Genomic DNA, 22,147 nt, shown 5'->3' with positions numbered 1-22,147 from the left:
CGGGGAGCAGGGGAGAGCGGGCGGGAGAGAAAGATCTCCCCTCCGTTCCTCCCCGCTCTCCCCTGCAGCTCCCCGCTCCGTGTCGGCACCCGAATCTTCAGACCCGAGCACAGCGATACTCGGATAAAGCAAATTACTCGAGCGAGTAGTGCTTATCCGAGTACGCTCGCTCATCTCTAGTTGCTACGGGTAACACCACCATTTTGTCTTTTATATTAGATGACATTCCTGAGCCCCTCTGTGGAGTGACTATACCACGATGGACGTCATTGAACCAGTCAGTAGAGACAGAAGAGTAAAGCAGCAAAGGGTTATTCTTCTAAAGGCGGCCATTTTGTCAGATGCAGAAATGTTTATGAACGCAGCCAACCGCCATCACTATCGTTACGACAGCCGAGTGAGTTCAGGACCCGAACGGCCGCCTACTGATATTATGGTGGTACCTGGTGTCTTGGTCCTATCACCCAGGAGATAGATCCGGTTTATATATTATTACATATGAGCTGCGTTGATGACATTTCGAGGGGATTTCCATTTTTTGTAAATAAAGCTGTCCAGGAATTCTACATAATGGCTGCTGTCCATGCAGCCGGTAAAAGCCTGTCCGAGGACGGTGAATGCACCTCCACACCGGAGGAAGAAGGAGACATGGCCATTGGTGGGCCCTAACATCACACAGTTAACATTCCACTTAAAGGGGTTTTGTCATTACCAAAAAAAATTCCCAAGCAGCCGGGCCTGGCGGAAAATATAAAGATAAAGCACACTCCCCTCTCCGTGGCCCCCCGGTATGTAGCTGAGCGGCAACCATGGCCCCGGCTTCTAGGTGTGCAGCCCGGTGGAAGTCAAGTAACTGCCTCAGCCAATCAAAGGCCACAGCGTCTCCGTCCAAACTCCTGGCATCAGTACTCACATCCTCAGCATCATGATACCAGGAGTTTGGGACAGTGAAGCTGTGGCCACTGATTGGCCAAGGTGCTCACTTGACTTTCATCAGGCCGTACACCCGGAAGTCCGGGCCATGGAAGCCACTCAGCTACATCCCCGGGGGCCCCGGACAGGGGAGTATGCTTTATTTTTTCATTTTCCACCAGGCCTGGGAATTTTTTTTTCCTAATTATAAAAACCCCTTTAACAGCGTGGGTTAGGATCTGCACCCCGCCAACAGCTCTTCACCGCCCCTTTCCCCTCCAGTCCTAGCATGGGTTTGTCACAGGCCAGCTGCCATTTTGTCGAGGTCTAAGACAACCACTTTACTCATTTTTTGGGCATTTTTAAGATTTCTGCTTGCTACCAGTGAATGAAAATGTTGCTGAAGTGTTCATCATACAGTGATTAAGCTTCATTTATATAAAGTCAGAAAACCCCTTTAACTGACCCTCCAAGATGGCCGCCTACGCTACGCAGTATTAAATCTCTGTCTGTTAGCGGATGGGGGGGGGGGGGTATTAAAAGCTCTTATCAGAAACCCGTCTCCATTACAATCGCATTCAAACCCACAGGACATCTAGAAGGGTGACATAACCATGTGAGTCATGTTATAGGCACACGATGCATTCTCGTCAGATCCGCATCACTGCGGTTTTTCTTTACGTAACAGGATAAACTTTCTGTCTATAGAAATACTCAGTTCAGACCAGTGTCTCCTTAAAGGGACACATTTTTACAAGTCCACATTTTTTTTCCTTCCCAGTGTGAGTGATGGCGCCTCGGTGGAAAAGAAGACCGCGATCCACTTCGATTAGCGCGACAAGTGAAAGACAGGAAGCCGAGGTCCAGCTTTGGTGTCCGTGTTAAATCCAATGTGATAAAATGCTTCAAATCAATCACTCTTAGCTAAAGGCTTGCCCCTCGGGCTGCATCACCCCCAACCTGCAGGACGGAACCGCCAGACGCTACCCTCAGGACTGGAAGAAGACGACAACAGTTTAGCGGTGTGTAGTGTTTACTATACATGACAGACAATACCCTGCGCCTTCATAGCAAGAAAGGATTGGTGGCATTCATGGCTTGGGCTGTCGAGGGTGGGATGGCCGAGCTGTGGTGGGGCAAGGTGGCTGCCATGTTCATGTTAATTCCAAGTCCCGTTGGTGGTACGGCGGGTAATGTGGAAATCCCCAGTAATGGCGGTGGTACGGAGACCTCTGGAGCCACGGCTGGCACTGTGTTAAAGGACGGGCTGACTCCCATCATTGGGCTGGAACGCAGCTGGTTGAGGGTGAGAGCTTGCGGCTGGTTTACCTGGAAAGGGTTGACGGCTGGAGTAGATCCTTGGGCCGGAGTTCCTGAAAGAAGAGGGCAAAAAAAAATAAATGGATGTGGCCAATTTAACAGTAGAGTCCCAGTAATAAAGGAGTCCCCCTCTACTGGGCATGTGCAGCTTTTCAGCCAATCACAGCACATAGGGTTGATTCGTAGCTACATGATTGGCTGAGTAGCTGCACATGCCCAGTAGAGGGGAAGTCCATTGTGCTTGGGACTCCTGCAACTAGTGCCAAGCTGTAAAACTTTGGAGACTCAGATCTGCTCATACCCATAAAATGAAAATGGTGGCCCCCAGTATTGTCACCGGAGCTGTGTGGCTGCAGCCTACTTTCCTAAATACATGAACACATGTATGTGGCAGCCGGGAATAACAGATATTGTATGAGAATTTTTACTTAAAGGGGTATTCCCATCTCAATTTTTCAGAGCAGAGATGGGAAATCCCGTCCCTCTGCTTTGACCACCTATCGGAAAAGGTTGGGCGCTCCAGTGCAGCGCTGTTTGCATAGCTCCTATGCACTTCAGTAGGAACTACGCAAACAGCACTGCGCTGAAGCGCTCGGCTACTGTTGTAGTTACCAGCCAACTGGCCAGTGGATTCCCATTTCGGTTATGAAAAGCTGAGATGGGAAAACCCCTTTAACCCCTTCCCCCCTTGTAACATACACGTATGTCAGAGAAGTGCTGGGTATGCGGGTGCCACATCGTTTATGCTGTACCACAAATGCTGCAAAAGCCTCCACAAAAATGGCGCATTTGCATTTTTTACATCATAACCCACTTAAAAGTTTTTGAAAGTTTTTAAATAGCTTAAATCGTACATTAAATGGTCCCCAAAACATAACAGCTCTTGGAACCCAGGGATGGGGGGGAAAAACGAAAACGCCCAAAATGGCTAGTAAGGGTTAAAGGGGCTGTTGCCATCAGATACATACCCCTTTCAGAATGTGCTCTGGGGCCAAACATCTGATAACCTCGGGCCCCACCCAAGCAAACAGTTGATTTTACTGAGAAAGCCGCAGCCAGTCAGACATTTCGCCTGCAGTGGAAAACGTAGTATTACGCGTGAATGGCCATCCTAATGCAAAGTGCGCTTGAATGGGAGCTGCTTGTACAGAGCAGTTCATCGTTCTGGCTCCTAGAGAGGGGTACCATGCAGGACATATGAACATGGTTTGCTTTCTTGGCACAACCTCCTAAAAGATCCTGGGCCCCAATGCAAAATCTATGATAGCGCCCCCATCGGCCATGTGACTTTTAGAATACTAGTGTCTTCTTACAGGCTCCCCACAGGCACCAGGGCCAAGCTGTGAGTGCTATCTGTGCACCCCCTATAGATATCCTTACAAGGGATGTATGAGCCCACATATTTCCGGAACCATAAAGACACATGAAATGATTAAATTGTTCCAAAATGAGAAAAAGTTGCCGGCCGCCCCTTGGAAGCTCCTGTGGTTCGGAGGAGAGACGGTCCTGATTTGTGAGAGGCCTCTTTATGCTGCTATGACTGGAGGGAGCGTGGGCGACTTACAAGGTATTTCAGGAATCTCTAATGTAAACAGGTCATTTCCGATTTCCAGGCAGACAGGAAGAACACAGGAAAGAAACTTTCTCCTGTATTAAGAGCCCCTGGCGAGGTGCCAGAGCCAATTACAACGTCTCATTGAAGCCAGGGAGCCTCCTCCAAGGCCAACAGGACACATATGGACGTCCCAGGGGGCCGGGGGTGGATCATGAGCTTCACGACACGCCAGATGAAAATGAACTAACTTGTTATTCAGTACTGCAGAGATGGGGACACTACAAACCAACACATTACAGCACCCCTTGTACACAGACCCGCACCAGGCACTGAAGGGCTTTGTCCGTTGTTAGTCCGAGGGTCACACCTCCCTTCTATTTTACCTGATTAGTATTCACAAGCCTTGTGTTAAGGCAGCAGAATGCAGTCCTAAGCTCTCGCACACGACCTGAAGGTCACGGGTTCAATCCCCGCATAGTTCAGGTAGCCGGCTCAAGGTTAACTCAGCCTTCCAAGGTCAGTAAAATGAGTACCCAGCTTGTTGGGGGTAAAGATGACTGGGGAAGGCAATGGCAAACCATCCCACAAAAAACAGTCTGCCAAGAAAACGTCACGACTTGGTGTTTGCGCCAGGGGACTTTACCTTTATTCACAAGCCGCATTCCTGCTCCTTACACTCCTACAGGCTGCTCATCTGTGCTGTGGCCCGTAATTACAGCACATGACTCCACACCATATTTAAAGGGTATCTCCTTGTCCTTTATTCTGCATTTCTTAATATATCTGTATAGCCATAGGAATTCCTTTTTTCTGATACAAAGCTTCATTACCCTACATTAGTTACATTGTAAAACTGTGGTACCTGCAACTACCACAAGGGGGAGTTAAGAGAAGAAAGATCCAATTGAACTCATAGAATCATAGCTTTTTTGCCAAATGAGACCTATCAACTGTCCTGGATCTGGTGGGACAGTCCGAGATTTTGGGAGCTGTCCTGCCATCCCAGAAGCCCTGCCTAATGTCCTGACTTCAACTGTATCTGCATCTTCAGAATATAGATACACTTAAGGGGTATTCCAGGCATTTACTATTGAAGACCTATTCTCAGGATAGGTCATCAGTAGTTGATCGCCAGGAGTCTGCTGCCCTGGATTCCTGCTGACTAGCTGATCCTTTAGCGTGCTGTCAGTGCAGAGCCAGAGGTGTAATAGGAGGCATCGCTCCCACTGATTTCAATGGGAGAGAAACATTCTATAAGGGCTCATGTCCACAGACGGGTCTGAATTCCGGGATCCGTGTGGTGTACCCGCACTTGCTTAAAGCATGTGGGTTTGTTTTCCGGACCATCCACTCTGGAAAAACAAATCGCAGCATGCTGCGTTTTGCCGCGGGGCCTGCGGGGACGGCCTCCATTGAAGTCAATGGAAGCCATCTGCTCTGCAGCACACCCGGAACTGTCACTCCAGGTGTGCTGCGGGTCCCACGGGAAAGCAGGAGATTAAAAAAAAAAAAAAAGAATTTCCACTGCGCATGTGTGTGTGTGTGGGCGTGGGGGCATGCCGGCCAGCGGGCCCACCCACATGCAAGGAGGAGACGCCGGACAACCCGCACACGTCTGGAATGTCCTCATGCGGCGGGCAGGGTGGGAACCACGTGGATCCCGGAATTCAAACTGCCCGTGGACATGAGCCCTTACACTTCCGGCTCTGACCACCGATGGATGAGAACGTCCAGCTCCACTGCACTGACAGCCGGAGGATCAGCTGATTAGAGGGGATCCCGAGTGGCTAACCCCCACTAGTCAACTATTGATGAGCCAAGTCATAAATAGTAAATGCCTAGCATGCTACCTTTGAATGTCATAGTGAACAACAGGGAGCCATCAGCTCCGCTCCCCACCACTCACCTTGCCGCACGGCTTGTAGGCAGGTGTGATGCAGTGACATCATCGCACCTGTCTGCATTGAGCCCAACAAAGAACTGCAGAGCGATCTCCTCCATGGGAACAGGCATTAATTTTGATGTGTTAAGTTGAAGGACACTTTTTATGTGTGGGGGAACTTAGAGAGAACCTGTACTATGGAGGAGGGGCGCACTTATGGGCATCACTGAGCGTAATAGGCTTCTGTGTGTAGGAGTATTTTTTTGTGGGGGGCACTAAGGAGGAATCTTTGCTGTGTGGGGCATCACTAGTATGAGTGGAGGACTAAGGGGGCATCACTAGGAGTAGTTTTTCTGTGTGGAGACAGAAGGAATCTTTGCTGCGTGGGGACATCACTGAGGACACTAAGGGGTAACTTTTAGAGTATGGGGGTATCACTTCTAAGAGACATCCCTCTCACTACTTTTTCTGTGTGTACACAGCGTGAATCTTTGATGTGTGAAGGCATCAGTGGGGGCACTAAGGGGTAATCTTTACAGTATGAAGGTATCACTACTGTGATGTGAGGGGGCATCTTGTGTGGCGGGCACTGATGATGCATGTTTACTGTTGAGGGGCACTACTACTCAGTGCCACACAATGAGGGCACTATGAAAGTGTGTGGGGCACAAAGGGGCACTATTATTGTGTGGGACCACTTCTAGAAAAAAGATGGCACTATTACCGCGTGGTGGCACAAAGGTGATTAGGCAGAATTGGGTGAAGTTAGAGGTGAGAATAAAGACTTGGCTTAACAGTACAAAATTTACCTGGGCTGCGCAACTTTTCACCCGTGGAAAGTTGGAAGTTATGCCTAATCTGTCTAGTTGAGCATGTCAGATGTAGCAGAGCTGAATATCTCAATCACTATGTTTATCAGCATGCGTAATGCTGGAATACCACTTGACTCCTACCTGATGCCAAGAATGGGTTGAACGTCGGGGCAGGCTGAGCAGGCATGGTAACCAGCGTCTCCAAGTTCACTAAGGCAGCGTTAGGTCCCAGGAAGGACTCCGGTGTTTTTCGAGCTATGGACTGTTTGCTAGTGCTGGTGGTAGTGGTGATCTGTGACTCGAAGAGATCAGGACTTGTGGTGCCGCTGCGCAAGGAAGTTGATATGGAGTCGGCTGGAAGTGATAACATAAGACTGTAAGAAGGTCATTCGGATTCACTCAAGGTCACCATGACAATCCTGCACCTAAAAGTGGACAACATTGTCATTGCAAAGTCTCAGTAGTGCAGCCTCAGGCTTCGGGCCTGTAACTTCAAGTGATGAGATCTCAGCACAGAAGTGACCTATTAAAAAACGGTTTTCACGTTTGTAATGCACGCTAAATACTTTGCTTCTGGGAGTGTCCGTCCCACAATAGCTGAAGATCTCACAGATCACCTCCTTAAATGAAGCCGGTCTATATAAAGAACTAGCGTGTAATTTAAGATAATGTTCCCAGCTGCAGCACATTACATATGAAACGTTCTGTCTTCAGATAGAGGGCCTCTTCCTTTCCATTCTGCATGTCCCAAAACTACACAGCACATGTGTGACCCGTGACCCGACACCCCATCCAGGGCTGCTGTACATGTAAAACCAGCCATTCTGCCAGATGTTCGACTCTCCCAGGCACCTGGGATGCATCATATTTCACCATGCACTTTCCAGGAAGCGAATTCTTGCAGTCTCGGTCGCCAGCGGAATGTTCTGGATGCAAAACAAGTTGTGTTTAACTTTGTAAGGAGGACGCGCTTACTGAATTAATCAGCTTGTGCAGCTGCTACTGACTGATGGCACCAAAAGTATGATGGGAGGACTGACCACAGGGCAGTGCATGGGAAGACTGACCGCGGAAAGGTGTATGGGAAGACTGACCGCAGGGCAGTGCATGGGAGGACTGACCCGTGGGCAGTGCATGAGAGGACTGACCGCGGGGCAGTGCATGAGAGGACTGACCACGGGGCAGTGCATGAGAGGACTGACCGCGGGGCAGTGCATGAGAGGACTGACCGCGGGGTAGTGCATGAGAGGACTGACCGCGGGCAGTGCATGAGAGGACTGACCCGCGGGCAGTGCATGAGAGGACTGACCCGCGGGCAGTGCATGAGAGGACTGACCCGCGGGCAGTGCATGAGAGGACTGCCTGCGGGGCAGTGCATGAGAGGACTGACTGCGGGGCAGTGCATGGGAGGACTGGCTGCGGGGCAGTGCATGGGAGGATTGACCGTGGGGCAGTGCATGGGAGGACTGACCGCGGGGCAGTGCATGGGCGGACTGACCTCGGGGCAGTGCATGGGCGGACTGACCGCGGGGCAGTGCATGGGAGGACTGACCGCGGGGCAGTGCATGGGCGGACTGACGGCGGGGCAGTGCATGGGAGGACTGACCGCAGGGCAGTGCATGGGAGGACTGACGGCGGGGCAGTGCATAGGAGGACTCACCATAGGGCTAACCACAAGAGGATTGATGGACTGTAGGACTATGCACAGGAGCGCTCACTATAGCGATGTACAAAGGGGATGTACACTGGAGGACTGACTAAACACTACTTACAGGACTGACTGTAGGGCTTATGTGCAGGGGGACTGACAGAGGACTATTCACAGGACTGACGGTAGGACTATGCACGGGGAAACTGACTATAATACCAGACATAGAATTATCCTTAGGGCTGTGCCCCAGATTGACTATAGTGCTGTACACAGAAGGACTGACTGTAGCAGTCTGCACAGGAATACTGACAAAGGACTATTTACAGGACTGACTGTAAGACTATGCACAGGGAATTGGCAAATTGCATTTTGGTCGTGAAAAAAAATAGAACATGTTGTTTTTTTCTGCATATTTGTGAAACAAAGGTCCCCATTGAAGTCAATGAGGGGTGAACAAGTGCACTCGTAATATGCAAGGAGGTGCGTGAAACACTACGTAATTCCTCTGGAAAAAGAACACTTCTGGAACTCATTAGACGAATTAGTAGATTCATTTGGTGTATGTGTGTCCCGCGGCTTGGAAAACATGCCCTACGGGCGGACAAAGTACAGTGAAACGAGCCAACCTCATTGGCTTCTACCTCATTGGTTTTTTTTGCCTTCCTCTGGATCAACAAGGGGGGTGGACACAGGCTGATCTAGATGGACACTGTCTGCCTTCAGCCTAACATACTATGTGACATGCAGTGTAAAGCCGGCCAAGGGGTCATCGGAGCTGTGTAATGAATGCAATGAACAAGACTGCAGCTCATTTACCTGGCCGTCACATAGGCTGATTCAGAATATATGGGGGAGGAACGAGCGTACATTCTCTACATACATTTCATCATTGTTGGCAGCACATCCCCTGCTCACATAGGAGATGTGCCTCTTACAACGATGATTTGTTTTTTGGATTCCCAAAAGATGTGACGAGCAAATGAACGAGCATTTGCTGATTCGTGGGTCGATCGGTTGCAGGATCACACAGCACAAGGACTGGGAAACAAATATTCTTACAGATCATCGAGTCACATAAAAGGCCTTTAACAAAGGACTATTCACAGGACTGACTGTAAGCTTAGTGGTGGGTGTGCCCTCTGGAGCTAGGAGGAAGGATTGTAAAGGCACCACTCCTTGATGGTCGACAGCCATGTCCTCATAAGGAGGCGGGTGCAGGAAGTGCGGGCAAATCTTTTACTATTAAAGCAGGTCTTTGGTGGGTGCAAATAATGCTGTTTAATGGGTAACAGCAAGGAGGACATGGCCAACATCAGCCTGCAAACATCTATCAGGTCCCACTGCTTAAGTGACCATTACACCTTATCAAGATTTTTTTAGGTAGCAAACTAGGGAAAAAATATAAAATCAACTTTTTCATTTTTTGAGGCTTCTCACTGTAAGCGATTTACCTGATACTTTGGTGGAGGATCGTAGGCTATCGAAGTCTGAGAAATCGTCCTTTGCCGTCCCATTTAGATTGCTAAAGGGGTCAAAAGAGGAACTTCCTGTCAGGGAAAATAAAGGTGATTTAAAAGGATTATCTGGTCTCATATAAATAAAGAGAAATCATATAGACAAAAGTTCAAAAAAGTGCACCTGTTTCAACTCCTCACCATTTTTTCAAGATTGTCAGTGAATGTAAACATCCTCACTTACATGCTGAGGCTGAAAGCCCTTACAGAGCTGACATAGGGCAGCTGCTTTAGCCCATTTGCAACATCAATGTAGTTGTACACCACATGAACAATTGGGGACTATGGATATCCATACCTGGAGCTGTTAGCTGTTTCATAGAGTTGACAACTAACCACATTCAGAGCTAGCTTACATAAAAGCCAGTTAAATACTTAGATGCCGTGGTCAATGCTGACCTTGGCACCTGAGCAGGTAGTCAGAGAGGGCCCATCTCCGATGTCCTATCAGTCCACCCATGACGTGATTATGGGGTACTAATGGAATGCAATGGTAGCCTGTGGTCTAGTGAAGGCTCTCAGGCCCGCCATGGATTTTTGCCTATGAGCTAACATCAGGAGTACAATAACAATATAATAAAATACAGAAGTCAAATGATTACAAGTTCAATTATCCTGGTGTGACTAAAAAAAATAATGATAATTAAATAATTATTAGAGATGAGCGAACGTACTCGTCCGAGCTTGATGCTCGGGCGAATATTAGGGTGTTCGGGATGCTCGTTACTCGTAACGAGTACCACGCGATGTTCGGGTTACTTTCAGTTTCCTCTCTGAGACGTTAGCGCGCTTTTCTGGCCAATTGAAAGACAGGGAAGGCATTACAACTTCCCCCTGTGATGTTCCAGCCCTATACCACCCCCCTGCTGTGAGTGGCTGGGGAGATCAGATGTCACCCGAGTATAAAAGTTGGCCCCTCCCGCGGCTCGCCTCAGATGCCTTGTGAGATAGCTGAGGGACAGTGCTATAGTGTTGGAGCTGCTGTAGGGAGAGCGTTAGGAGTTAGTGTAGGCTTCAAGAACCCCAACGGTCCTTCTTAGGCCACATCTATCCGTGTGGAGGCTGCTGTTAGCAGTGTTGCACTTTTTTTTTTTTTTCCAAATCGGCCGTGCAGAGCATTGCGCCCTGCAGTAATACTCCAGGGACAGAATTGTGTAGGCAGGGCCAGAAGACATATTTTATTGATTGAATATACGCAGTGGGCCTTTCCTTTAAAAAAAAAAGGGCAAAAATTCTATTTGGCCTGCAGGCTTGCGCCAATTTATTTCCTGGCTGGGAAATCACCGCTCTGCTGCAGTTAATAACACTGCAGTTCTGTGACACACAGCAGGGCCACACAACACATTTATTAATTGATTGAATATAGTCAGTGGGCCTTTCCTTTTAAAAAAAAGGGCAAAAAAATTCTATTTGGCCTGCCTCTGACAGTCCTCAGCGTTCTGGGTACGTGTGTGCTGGTTGGAGAAGGTAAAAAAAATCATACGCAGCCAGCTAAGTTTAACAGCAGGTTTGCGCCAATTTATTTCCTGGCTGGGAAATCACCGCTCTGCTGCAGTTAATAACACTGCAGTTCTGTGACACACAGCAGGGCCACACAACACATTTATTAATTGATTGAATATAGTCAGTGGGCCTTACCTTTTAAAAAAAAAAAGCAAAAATTCTATTTGGCCTGCAGGCTTGCGCCAATTTATTTCCTGGCTGGGAAATCACTGCTCTGCTGCAGTTAATAACAGTGCAAGACTGCAGTTCTGTGACACACTGCAGGGCCACAACACATTTATTATTGATTGAATATAGTCAGTAGGCCTTTCCTTTAAAAAAAAGGGCAAAAATTCTATTTGGCCTGCAGGCTTGCGCCAATTTATTTCCTGGCTGGGAAATCAAATCACTGGTAATACAGCATGCTGAGGGGTAGGGGTAGGCCTAGAGGACGTGGACGCGGCCGAGGAGGCGGAGGGCCAAGTGAGGGTGTGGGCACAGGCCGAGCTCCTGATCCAGGTGTATCGCAGCCGACTGCTGCGCGATTAGGAGAGAGGCACGTTTCTGGCGTCCCCACATTCATCGCACAATTAATGGGTCCACGCGGGAGACCTTTATTAGAAAATGAGCAGTGTGAGCAGGTCCTGTCGTGGATGGCAGAAAGTGCTTCGAGCAACCTATCGTCCACCCACAGTTCTGCGCCGTCCACTGCTGCAAATGCGAATCCTCTGTCTGCTGCTCCTCCTTCCTCCCAGCCTCCTCACTCCACTACAATGACACATGCTCAGGAGCGGGAAGACTCCCAGGAACTGTTCTCGGGCCCCTGCTCAGATTGGGCAGCAATGGTTCCTCTCCCACCAGAGGAGTTTATCGTCACTGATGCCCAACCATTGGAAAGTTCCCGGGGTCCGGGGGATAAGGCTGGGGACTTCCGGCAACTGTCTCAAGACCTTTCAGTGGGTGAGGAGGACGATGACGATGAGACACAGTTGTCTATCGGTGAGGTAGTAGTAAGGGCAGTAAGTCCGAGGGAGGAGTGCACAGAGGATTCTGAGGAAGAGCAGCAGGACGATGAGGTGACTGACCCCACCTGGTTTGCAACGCCTACTCAGGACAGGTCTTCAGAGGGGGAGGCAAGGGCAGCAGCAGGGCAGGTTGCAAGAGGCAGTGCAGTGGCCAGGGTTAGAGGCAGGGCCAGACCGAATACTGCACCAACTGTTTCCCAAAGCGCCCCCTCACGCCATGCCACCCTGCAGAGGCCGAGGTGCTCAAAGGTCTGGCAGTTTTTCACTGAGAGTGCAGACGACCGATGAACAGTGGTGTGCAACCTTTGTCGCGCCAAGATCAGCCGGGGAGCATCCACCAACAGCCTCACCACCACCAGCATGCGCAGACATATGATGGCCAAGCACCCCACAAGGTGGGACGAAGGCCATTCACCGCCTCCGGTTTGCACCGCTGCCTCTCCCCCTGTGCCCCAACCTGCCACTGAGATCCAACCCCGCTCTGAGGACACAGGCACTACCGTCTCCTGGCCTGCACCCACACCCTCACCTCCGCTGTCCTCGGCCCAATCCACCAATGTCTCGCACCGCACCGTCCAGCCGTCGCTAGCGCAAGTGTTTGAGCGCAAGCGCAAGTACGCCGCCACGCACCCGCACGCTCAAGCGTTAACCGTCCACATAGCCAAATTTATCAGCCTTGAGATGCTGCCGTATAGGGTTGTGGAAACGGAGTCCTTCAAAAGTATGATAGCGGCGGCGGCCCCGCGCTACTCAGTTCCCAGTCGCCACTACTTTTCCCGATGTGCCGTCCCAGCCCTGCACGACCACGTCTCCCGCAACATTGTACGCGCCCTCACCAATGCGGTTACTGCCAAGGTCCACTTAACAACGGACACGTGGACAAGCACAGGCGGGCAGGGCCACTATATCTCCCTGACGGCACATTGGGTGAATTTAGTGGAGGCTGGGACAGAGTCAGAGCCTGGGACCGCTCACGTCCTACCCACCCCCAGAATTGCGTGCCCCAGCGCGGTGCTGGTATGTGCGGCGGTGTATGCTTCCTCCACTAAAGCACCCTCCTCCTCCTCCTCCGCAACCTCTGTCTCGCAATCTAGATGTGTCAGCAGCAGCAGGACGTCGCCAGCAGTCGGTGTCGCGCGGTGTGGCAGCACTGCGGTGGGCAAGCGTCAGCAGGCCGTGCTGAAACTACTCAGCTTAGGAGATAAGAGGCACACGGCCCACGAACTGCTGCGGGGTCTAACAGAGCAGACCGACCGTTGGCTTGCGCCGCTGAGCCTCCAACCGGGCATGGTCGTGTGTGACAACGGGCGTAACCTGGTGGCGGCTCTGCAGCTCGGCAGCCTCACGCACGTGCCATGCCTGGCCCACGTCTTTAATTTGGTGGTTCAGCGCTTTCTGAAAAGCTACCCACGCTTTCCAGACCTGCTCGGAAAGGTGCGCCGGCTCTGCGCACATTTCCGCAAGTCCCACACGGACGCTGCCACCCTGCGCACCCTGCAACATCGGTTTAATCTGCCAGTGCACCGACTGCTGTGCGACGTGCCCACACGGTGGAACTCTACGCTCCATATGTTGGCCAGGCTCTATGAGCAGCGTAGAGCTATAGTGGAATACCAACTCCAACATGGGCGGCGCAGTGGGAGTCAGCCTCCTCAATTATTTTCAGAAGAGTGGGCCTGGTTGGCAGACATCTGCCAGGTCCTTGGAAAGTTTGATGAGTCTACCCAGGTGGTGAGCGGCGATGCTGCAATCATTAGCGTCACCATTCCTCTGCTATGCCTCTTGAGAAGTTCCCTGCAAAGCATAAAGGCAGATGCTTTGCGCTCGGAAACGGAGGCGGGGGAAGACAGTATGTCGCTGGATAGTCAGAGCACCCTCCTGTCTATATCTCAGCGCGTTGAGGAGGAGGAGGAGGAGCATGAGGAGGATGAGGAGGAGGGGGAAGAGACAGCTTGGCCCACTGCTGACGGTACCCATGCTGCTTGCCTGTCATCCTTTCAGCGTGTATGGCCTGAGGAGGAGGAGGAGGAGGAGGATCCTGAAAGTGATCTTCCTAGTGAAGACAGCCATGTGTTGCGTACAGGGACCCTGGCACACATGGCTGACTTCATGTTAGGATGCCTTTCTCGTGACCCTCACGTTGCACGCATTCTGGCCACTACGGATTACTGGGTGTACACACTGCTCGACCCACGGTATAAGGAGAACTTTTCCACTCTCATTCCCGAAGGGGAAAGGGGTTCGAGAGTGTTGCTATACCACAGGACCCTGGCGGACAAGCTGATGGTAAAATTCCCATCCGACAGCGCTAGTGGCAGAAGGCGCAGTTCGAGGGCCAGGTAGCAGGGGAGGTGCGGAGATCGAGCAGTATGTACAGCACAGGCAGTGCAACACTCTTTAAGGCCCTGGACAGCTTTATGGCTCCCCACCAAGACTGTGTCACCGCTCCCCAGTCAAGGCTGAGTCGGCGGGAGCATTGTAAAAGGATGGTGAGGGAGTACGTAGCCGATCGCACGACCGTCCTCCGTGACGCCTCTGCCACCTACAACTACTGGGTGTCGAAGCTGGACACGTGGCCTGAACTCGCGCTGTATGCCCTGGAGGTGCTTGCTTGTCCTGCGGCTAGCGTCCTGTCAGAGAGGGTGTTTAGTGCGGCTGGGGGAATCATCACAGATAAGCGTACCCGCCTGTCAACCGACAGTGCCGACAGGCTTACACTCATCAAGATGAACAAAGCCTGGATTTCCCCAGACTTCTCTTCTCCACCAGCGGACAGCAGCGATACCTAAGCAATACGTAGGCTGCACCCGCGGATGGAAGCATCGTTCTCTCTCACCATCCAAAACGGGGACATTTCTGCTTCATCAATCTGTGTATAATATTCCTCCTCCTCCTCCTGCTCCTCCTCCTGAAACCTCACGTAATCACGCCGAATGGGCAATTTTTCTTAGGGCCACAAGGCTCACTCATATAATTTTTCTAAACAATTTTTATACGTTTCAATGCTCTTAAAAGCGTTGAAACTTTAACTTGAACCAATTTTTCGGTCAACTGGGCTGCCTCCAGGCCTAGTTACCACTTAAGCCACATTAACCAAAGCGATTAATGGGTTTCACCTGCCATCTTGGTTGGGCATGGCCAATTTTTTCTGAGGTACATTAGTACTGTTGGTACACCAATTTTTTTGGGCCCTCACCTACAGTGTAATCATAGTAATTTCTATGTTCTTCGCCTGCACTCATGGTACAGAAAGGTGTGTGGGGTTGGCCTACACTTTAGCTACATAAATGTAACTGGGGCCTTGTCTATACTGCAGCTACTGAAATGTGAAAGAGACTGTTATCTCCCTAAACTGCTGCAATGGGAATGTTACTGGGGCCTGTCTTGAGTGCTACTATTACTGAAATGGAACTAAGACTGCGCTCCCCCTATACTGCTGCTAGTGATATGTTAGTGGGGCCTGTCCCTAATGCTACCGCTGAAATGTTAATAATTCTGGGCTCTGCCTATACAGCTGCTAATGGTATGTCACTGGGGTGTGGAAACAGAGGCTTCACAAAGACATGATGGCGGCGAGGCCATTTCCCACCAACGCTGTTACTGTTAAGGTGCATATAACTACGGACACGTGTAGAGGACACATAGTGCCTCCAAAACATCCCCCTCCTCCTCCAAAAATGAAAACATTCTTGGCAAATACCTTTGCATTGGTCCGTCTGGTGGCAGTCCAAGAATTTCACCTTTAACGACACAACAAGAGAGCACCACCACCATCCCCCCGCCACGGCCCACTTAATCCTGGCCACATTCCGAAAACCAACTACATAAAACCGCGCTACTAGGTCCGCAGTCACCACCACATTACCACCAACGAGGTTACTGTTAAGGTACATATTACCAGTCTGACTGGGGCATGCAGTGTGGGCCGAAGCCCACCTGTATTGTATCTGACGTTAGCTCTGCTGAGTAGGGCACTGCAATGGGATATATTTATGTACCGCCGGTGGGTTCCAGGGAGCCACCCATGCTGTAGGTGCACATGGAGTTTAACCTACATCTGTCCACTTGTAAAGAACCCCAGTCTGACTGGGGCATGCAGTGTGGGCCGAAGCCCACCTGCATTAACCACGACATTACCTCAGCTGTGATGGGCAATGCAATGGGATTTATTTATGTACCACCGGTGGGTTCCAGGGAGCCACCCATGCTGTAGGTGCACACGGAGTTTAACCTACATCTGTCCACTTGTAAAGAACCCCAGTCAGACTGGGGCATGCAGTGTGGGCCGAAGCCCACCTGTATTAAGCACGACATTACCTCAGCTGTGATGGGCAATGCAATGGGATATTTTTATGTACCGCCGGTGGGTTCCAGGGAGCCACCCATGCTGTGGGTGCACACGGAATTCCCATTGTGGAGTTGTACCTGCCTGTGACTATTTATAAAAAAACGCGGTCTGACTGGGCCATGCAGACACCTTGACAGATAGAAAAGTGTGTGGCACATAGGTTCCCCATTGCTATGCCCACGTGTGCAGCTCCAGATGGAGGTGGCACAGGATTGGATTTCTCATTGCTTCTGTACAGCATTGTGGACTATCGGCCCGCCCCTTTTATGGGGGGGTCGCTGCCTAGCCATGCCAACCCTCTGTAGTGTGTGCCTGCTTTTCCTCTGGCAGACGCACTTATAAATAGACATGAGGGTGGCGTGGCATGAGGGCAGCTGAAGGCTGGGCAGGGACAATTTGGTGTACGCTGTGGACACTGTCGTGCGGGGGGGGGGGGTTGGGCAGCATGTAACCCAGGAGAAGTGGCAGCGGAGTGTCATGCAGGCAGTGATTGTGCTTTGTTGGAGGTAGTGTGGTGCTTAGCTAAGGTATGCCATGCTAATGAGGGCTTTTCAGAAGTAAAAGTTGTTGGGAGGGGGGGGAGGGGCCACTCTTGCCGGTATTGTGGCTTAATAGTGGGACCTGTGAACTTGAGATGCAGCCCAACATGTAGCCCCTCGCCTGCCCTATCCGTTGCTGTGTCGTTCCCATCACTTTCTTGAATTGCCCAGATTTTCACACATGAAAACCTTAGCGAGCATCGCTGAAATACAAAAATGCTCGGGTCGCCCATTGACTTCAATGGGGTTCGTTACTCGAAACGAACCCTCGAGCATCGCGATAATTTCGTCCCGAGTAACGAGCACCCGAGCATTTTGGTGCTCGCTCATCTCTAATAATTATAATAATAAAACTTTTTTAAATATTACAAAAAATACCCAGTTTTTCCCATGAAAGCAATATAAAAAAACAAACACAATTAGTATAGCCACGTCTGTAAAGTCCGATCTATTATTATTTATCCCACACAATGAATACAATGCCGCAGCCTCACACCCCCAAAATTTAAAAAAACCCTAGTAGTAGGTACCCAAAAAAAGAAGGAATAAAAGCTACAGCTCACCTAACAAAAAAGAAGCCCCCACACTGGCCCATTTCCAGGGGAAAAAATTATGGGGGTCTGAAGATGGCGATAGAAGCAATTTTTTATAAAAGCCTACCTAAAAGTAGTAGACCATAATAAAAATTCTATAAATTTGGTATTGTGATAATTGTACTGATCCACAGAATAAATGTAACATGTCATTTTTACCAAATCATGAACACTGAAAAAACCAACTCCTCCAAGTGGTGAAATGACACTCTTTTCCATTTCAGTTTTTAACGTTTTCCAGTACATTATCTGGTAAGTTAAAGGGCTTTTCCAGGCAAATGTTATTGATGACCTATCCTCATGATAGGTCATAAGCAGCTGATCAGCTAGGGCCCATCCCTTGGGGACCTGACGATCAGCTGATCAGTCACCTGCTGCCAGCTCAACAACACACAGGGTATGGGGCGGAAGCTGATGCTCCGACCCCTGTGTATCGTCTGTTTTTTGTTTTTTTTAAACATGGAGGAAAAAATGGCTGCGGTGGGAAGAGGTTAAGGAGTATAAGGGATCCATAAGAGTTTTGGGGGAACAGATGCAAGCAAAATTTCAATAATTAGATGGGCAATATTTTGATAATTAGATGGAGTTTCATAGTCAAACGAAACAAAAGTCATGACCGCAGTAGGCAACGATACAGTAAACATAAAAATTAACAATGAAGAAGTCGAGTCGGTCCAAGATTTCATCTTCCTTTGATCCAGAATCAATTGCAACAGGCAATCTGGGCCTGAGATCAAGAGACTGATCGCACTTGGTAGGAATGCAATACAAGGAACGGAAGAGATCTGGAAAAGCAAGGACATTAGCATTGCAACGAAAACCGGACTGGTCAATGCAATTGTCTTTCCCATAACGACGGATGGTTGTGAAGGTTGGACGTTCAGGACAACAGACAGAAAGAAAATTGATGCGTTTGAACTATGGTGTTGGAGGAGAATGATGGAGATACCTTGGACCGCCATGACAGCGAACAAGGTAGTGTTGGATCAGGTCAAACCGAAAATATCACTAGAGGGCAAAATCATCAAACAGCGGCTCTGTGTTTTTGGCCACGTGATGCGCACGAACTGGAAACAGGACTGATGCTCGGCAAGGTCAGTGGGAAGAGAAGATCAGGATGACAAAGAACAAGATGGCGAGATACAATCAAGGCCACCACCAACATGTCAATCACCGAACTGAAAGAAGCCGCGAAAGACAGGAGTGCGTGGAGAACATTGATCCATGGAGTGACCGAAGATCGGATGCGACTGAACGGATAATCATCATCATCATAGTCACTCTTGTCATTACCCTACATGATGGAACCTGCCTACCTGTGCTTGTACTTGTTTTAATTGCTGGAGCCGGTCCCCAAGGATCTGTTGTGGAATTAGCAGCTCCCGCCGCCTGCGTAGGTACCCAGGGATCTTGTTTTTTTGGAAGAGACTGCGTTGTAGAAGCTGAGCTTGTACCCCAAGGATCACTGTTGGCGGATGGTTTTCTACCTGCTATATAAATAATTATATCACACAATGCCGGGCCGTGGGCAATCATTATTTACATATACAGGGACATAGTCATGACCCCACCCCCTAAAATATCCAAACACGTGACGACCACATGTTCCTACATTTCTAACTGTGGGAGCAGGTAGGTCAAGTTCATTGAGAATACTTTTATTACGAAAGGGATTTCCATAAACGAGTCATACAACAGCCCTTCTGTGCTGTCCGGTTACGGGAATCTTAGCTTATACCACACAATGTGGCCTTTTTTAAAGGTAGCTCCGAAATCCGTCAGACACTTGTGTGTATGTCCTGGACAAAGGCCGACTTCACATTCTACCAAGATATTTTTCTTCAGCAACATTGTGACCTTACATGGAGGAATGTGTCAGAATCGCCAAGAAACTTTCCAAATGAATGATGTCATGTCAGAACGACTCCAACACTAAGCTCCTGTGTATCTGCTGGGTAAGCAAAGGGGCAGGTGGCCGACTAGCTGACCACAGTATAAGGAGCTGCAAGTACAATAGGCAAACTAGTTGCATTACACTGCACCTGCCTCATTCTTCCCCAAGACTTCAGAAAATAGGGGGCAGTATTATAGTAGTTATATTCTTGTACATAGGGGGCAGTATTATAGTAGTTATATTCTTGTACATAGGAGGCAGGATTATAGTAGTTATATTCTTGTACATAGGGGGCAGTATTATAGTAGTTATATTCTTGTACATAGAAGGCAGTATTATAGTAGTTATATTCTTGTACATAGGAGGCAGGATTATAGTAGTTATATTCTTGTATATAGGAGCAGTATTATAGTAGTTATATTCTTGTACATAGGGAGCAGTATTATAGTAGTTATATTCTTGTATATAGGAGCAGTATTATAGTAGTTATATTCGTGTACATAGGGGGCAGTATTATAGTAGTTATATTCTTGTACATAGGGAGCAGTATTATAGTAGTTATATTCTTGTACATAGGGAGCAGTATTATAGTAGTTATATTCTTGTACATAGGAGGCAGTATTATAGTAGTTATATTCTTGTACATAGGAGGCAGTATTATAGTAGTTATATTCTTGTACATAGGAGGCAGTATTATAGTAGTTATATTCTTGTACATAGGAGGCAGTATTATAGTAGTTATATTCTTGTACATAGGAGGCAGTATTATAGTAGTTATATTCTTGTACATCGGGGGCAGTATTATAGTAGTTATATTCTTGTACATAGGAGCAGTATTATAGTAGTTATATTCTTGTACATAGGGGGCAATATTATAGTAGTTATATTCCTGTATATAGGGGGCAGTATTATAGTAGTTATATTCTTGTACATAGGGGGCAGTATTATAGTAGTTATATTCTTGTACATAGGGGGCAGTATTATAGTAGTTATATTCCTGTACATAGGAGCAGTATTATAGTAGTTATATTCTTGTACGTAGGGGGCAGTATTATAGTAGTTATATTCTTGTACATAGGGGGCAGTATTATAGTAGTTATATTCTTGTACATAGGGGGCAGTATTATAGTAGTTATATTCTTGTACATAGGGGGCAGTATTATCGTAGTTATATTCTTGTACATAGGGGGCAGTATTATAGTAGTTATATTCTTGTACATAGGGGGCATTATTATAGTAGTTATATTATTGTACATGAGGGGGCAGTATTATAGTAGTTATATTCTTGTATATAGGGGGCAGTATTATAGTAGTTATATTCTTGTACATAGGAGGTAGTATTATAGTAGTTATATTCTTGTACATAGGAGGTAGTATTATAGTAGTTATATTCTTGTACATAGTGGGCAGTATTATATTAGTTATATTCTTGTACATAGGGGCAGTATTATAGTAGTTATATTCTTGTACATAGGGGGCAGTATAATAGTAGTTATATTCTTGTACATAGGGGGCAGTATTATAGTAGTTATATTCTTGTACATAGGGGGCAGTATTATAGTAGTTATATTCTTGTACATAGGGGTAGTATTATAGTAGTTATATTCTTGTACATAGGGGCAGTATTATAGTAGTTATATTCTTGTATATAGGGGGCAGTATTATAGTAGTTATATTCTTGTACATAGGGGGCAGTATTATAGTAGTTATATTCTTGTACATAGGAGGCAGTATTATAGTAGTTATATTCTTGTATATAGGAAGCAGTATTATAGTAGTTGTATTCTTGTACATAGGGGGCAGTATTATAGGAGTTATATTCTTGTACATAGGGGGCAGTATTATAGTAGTTATATTCTTGTACATAGGGGGCAGTATTATAGTAGTTATATTCTTGTACATAGGGGGCATTATTATAGTAGTTATATTATTGTACATGAGGGGGCAGTATTATAGTAGTTATATTCTTGTATATAGGGGGCAGTATTATAGTAGTTATATTCTTGTACATAGGAGGTAGTATTATAGTAGTTATATTCTTGTACATAGGAGGTAGTATTATAGTAGTTATATTCTTGTACATAGTGGGCAGTATTATATTAGTTATATTCTTGTACATAGGGGCAGTATTATAGTAGTTATATTCTTGTACATAGGGGAGCAGTATTATAGTAGTTATATTCTTGTACATAGGGGGCAGTATTATAGTAGTTATATTCTTGTACATAGGGGTAGTATTATAGTAGTTATATTCTTGTACATAGGGGCAGTATTATAGTAGTTATATTCTTGTATATAGGGGGCAGTATTATAGTAGTTATATTCTTGTACATAGGGGGCAGTATTATAGTAGTTATATTCTTGTACATAGGAGGCAGTATTATAGTAGTTATATTCTTGTATATAGGAAGCAGTATTATAGTAGTTGTATTCTTGTACATAGGGGGCAGTATTATAGGAGTTGTCTTCTTGTACATAGGGGGCAGTATTATAGTAGTTATATTCCTATACATAGGAGGCAGTATTATAGTAGTTATATTCTTGTACATAGGGGGCAGTATTATAGTAGTTATATTCTTGTACATAGGGAGCAGTATTATAGTAGTTATATTCTTGTACA

The 22,147-nt window shown here is 47.7% G+C and overlaps 1 protein-coding gene across 8 annotated transcripts in view; it reads right to left on the bottom strand.

Annotated features, from left to right (window-relative positions):
* Nucleotides 1–1,327: 1,327 nt before the first annotated feature.
* The window catches only part of EPN2 (epsin 2), a 68,286-nt gene continuing 47,466 nt past the window's right edge, over nt 1,328–22,147 (bottom strand). For 5 of the 8 annotated variants that reach the window (XM_066576596.1, XM_066576595.1, XM_066576599.1 and 2 more), the window contains exons 6-9: nt 18,950–19,123; nt 9,584–9,679; nt 6,623–6,835; nt 1,328–2,285 (exon numbers count right to left, since the gene is read on the bottom strand). In XM_066576596.1, the coding sequence (XP_066432693.1) occupies nt 1,978–2,285; nt 6,623–6,835; nt 9,584–9,679; nt 18,950–19,123 (791 nt within the window). In that variant the 3' untranslated portion in view covers nt 1,328–1,977. The remainder of the gene's footprint in view (nt 2,286–6,622; nt 6,836–9,583; nt 9,680–18,949; nt 19,124–22,147) is intronic. The other 3 variants (XM_066576600.1, XM_066576601.1, XM_066576602.1) reach the window with 2 other exon arrangements.

The sequence above is a fragment of the Eleutherodactylus coqui genome, chromosome 8 (assembly GCF_035609145.1).
Source record: "Eleutherodactylus coqui strain aEleCoq1 chromosome 8, aEleCoq1.hap1, whole genome shotgun sequence".
Taxonomy (NCBI): Eukaryota; Metazoa; Chordata; class Amphibia; order Anura; family Eleutherodactylidae; genus Eleutherodactylus; species Eleutherodactylus coqui.
This window is presented reverse-complemented; position numbering and strand designations above follow the sequence as displayed.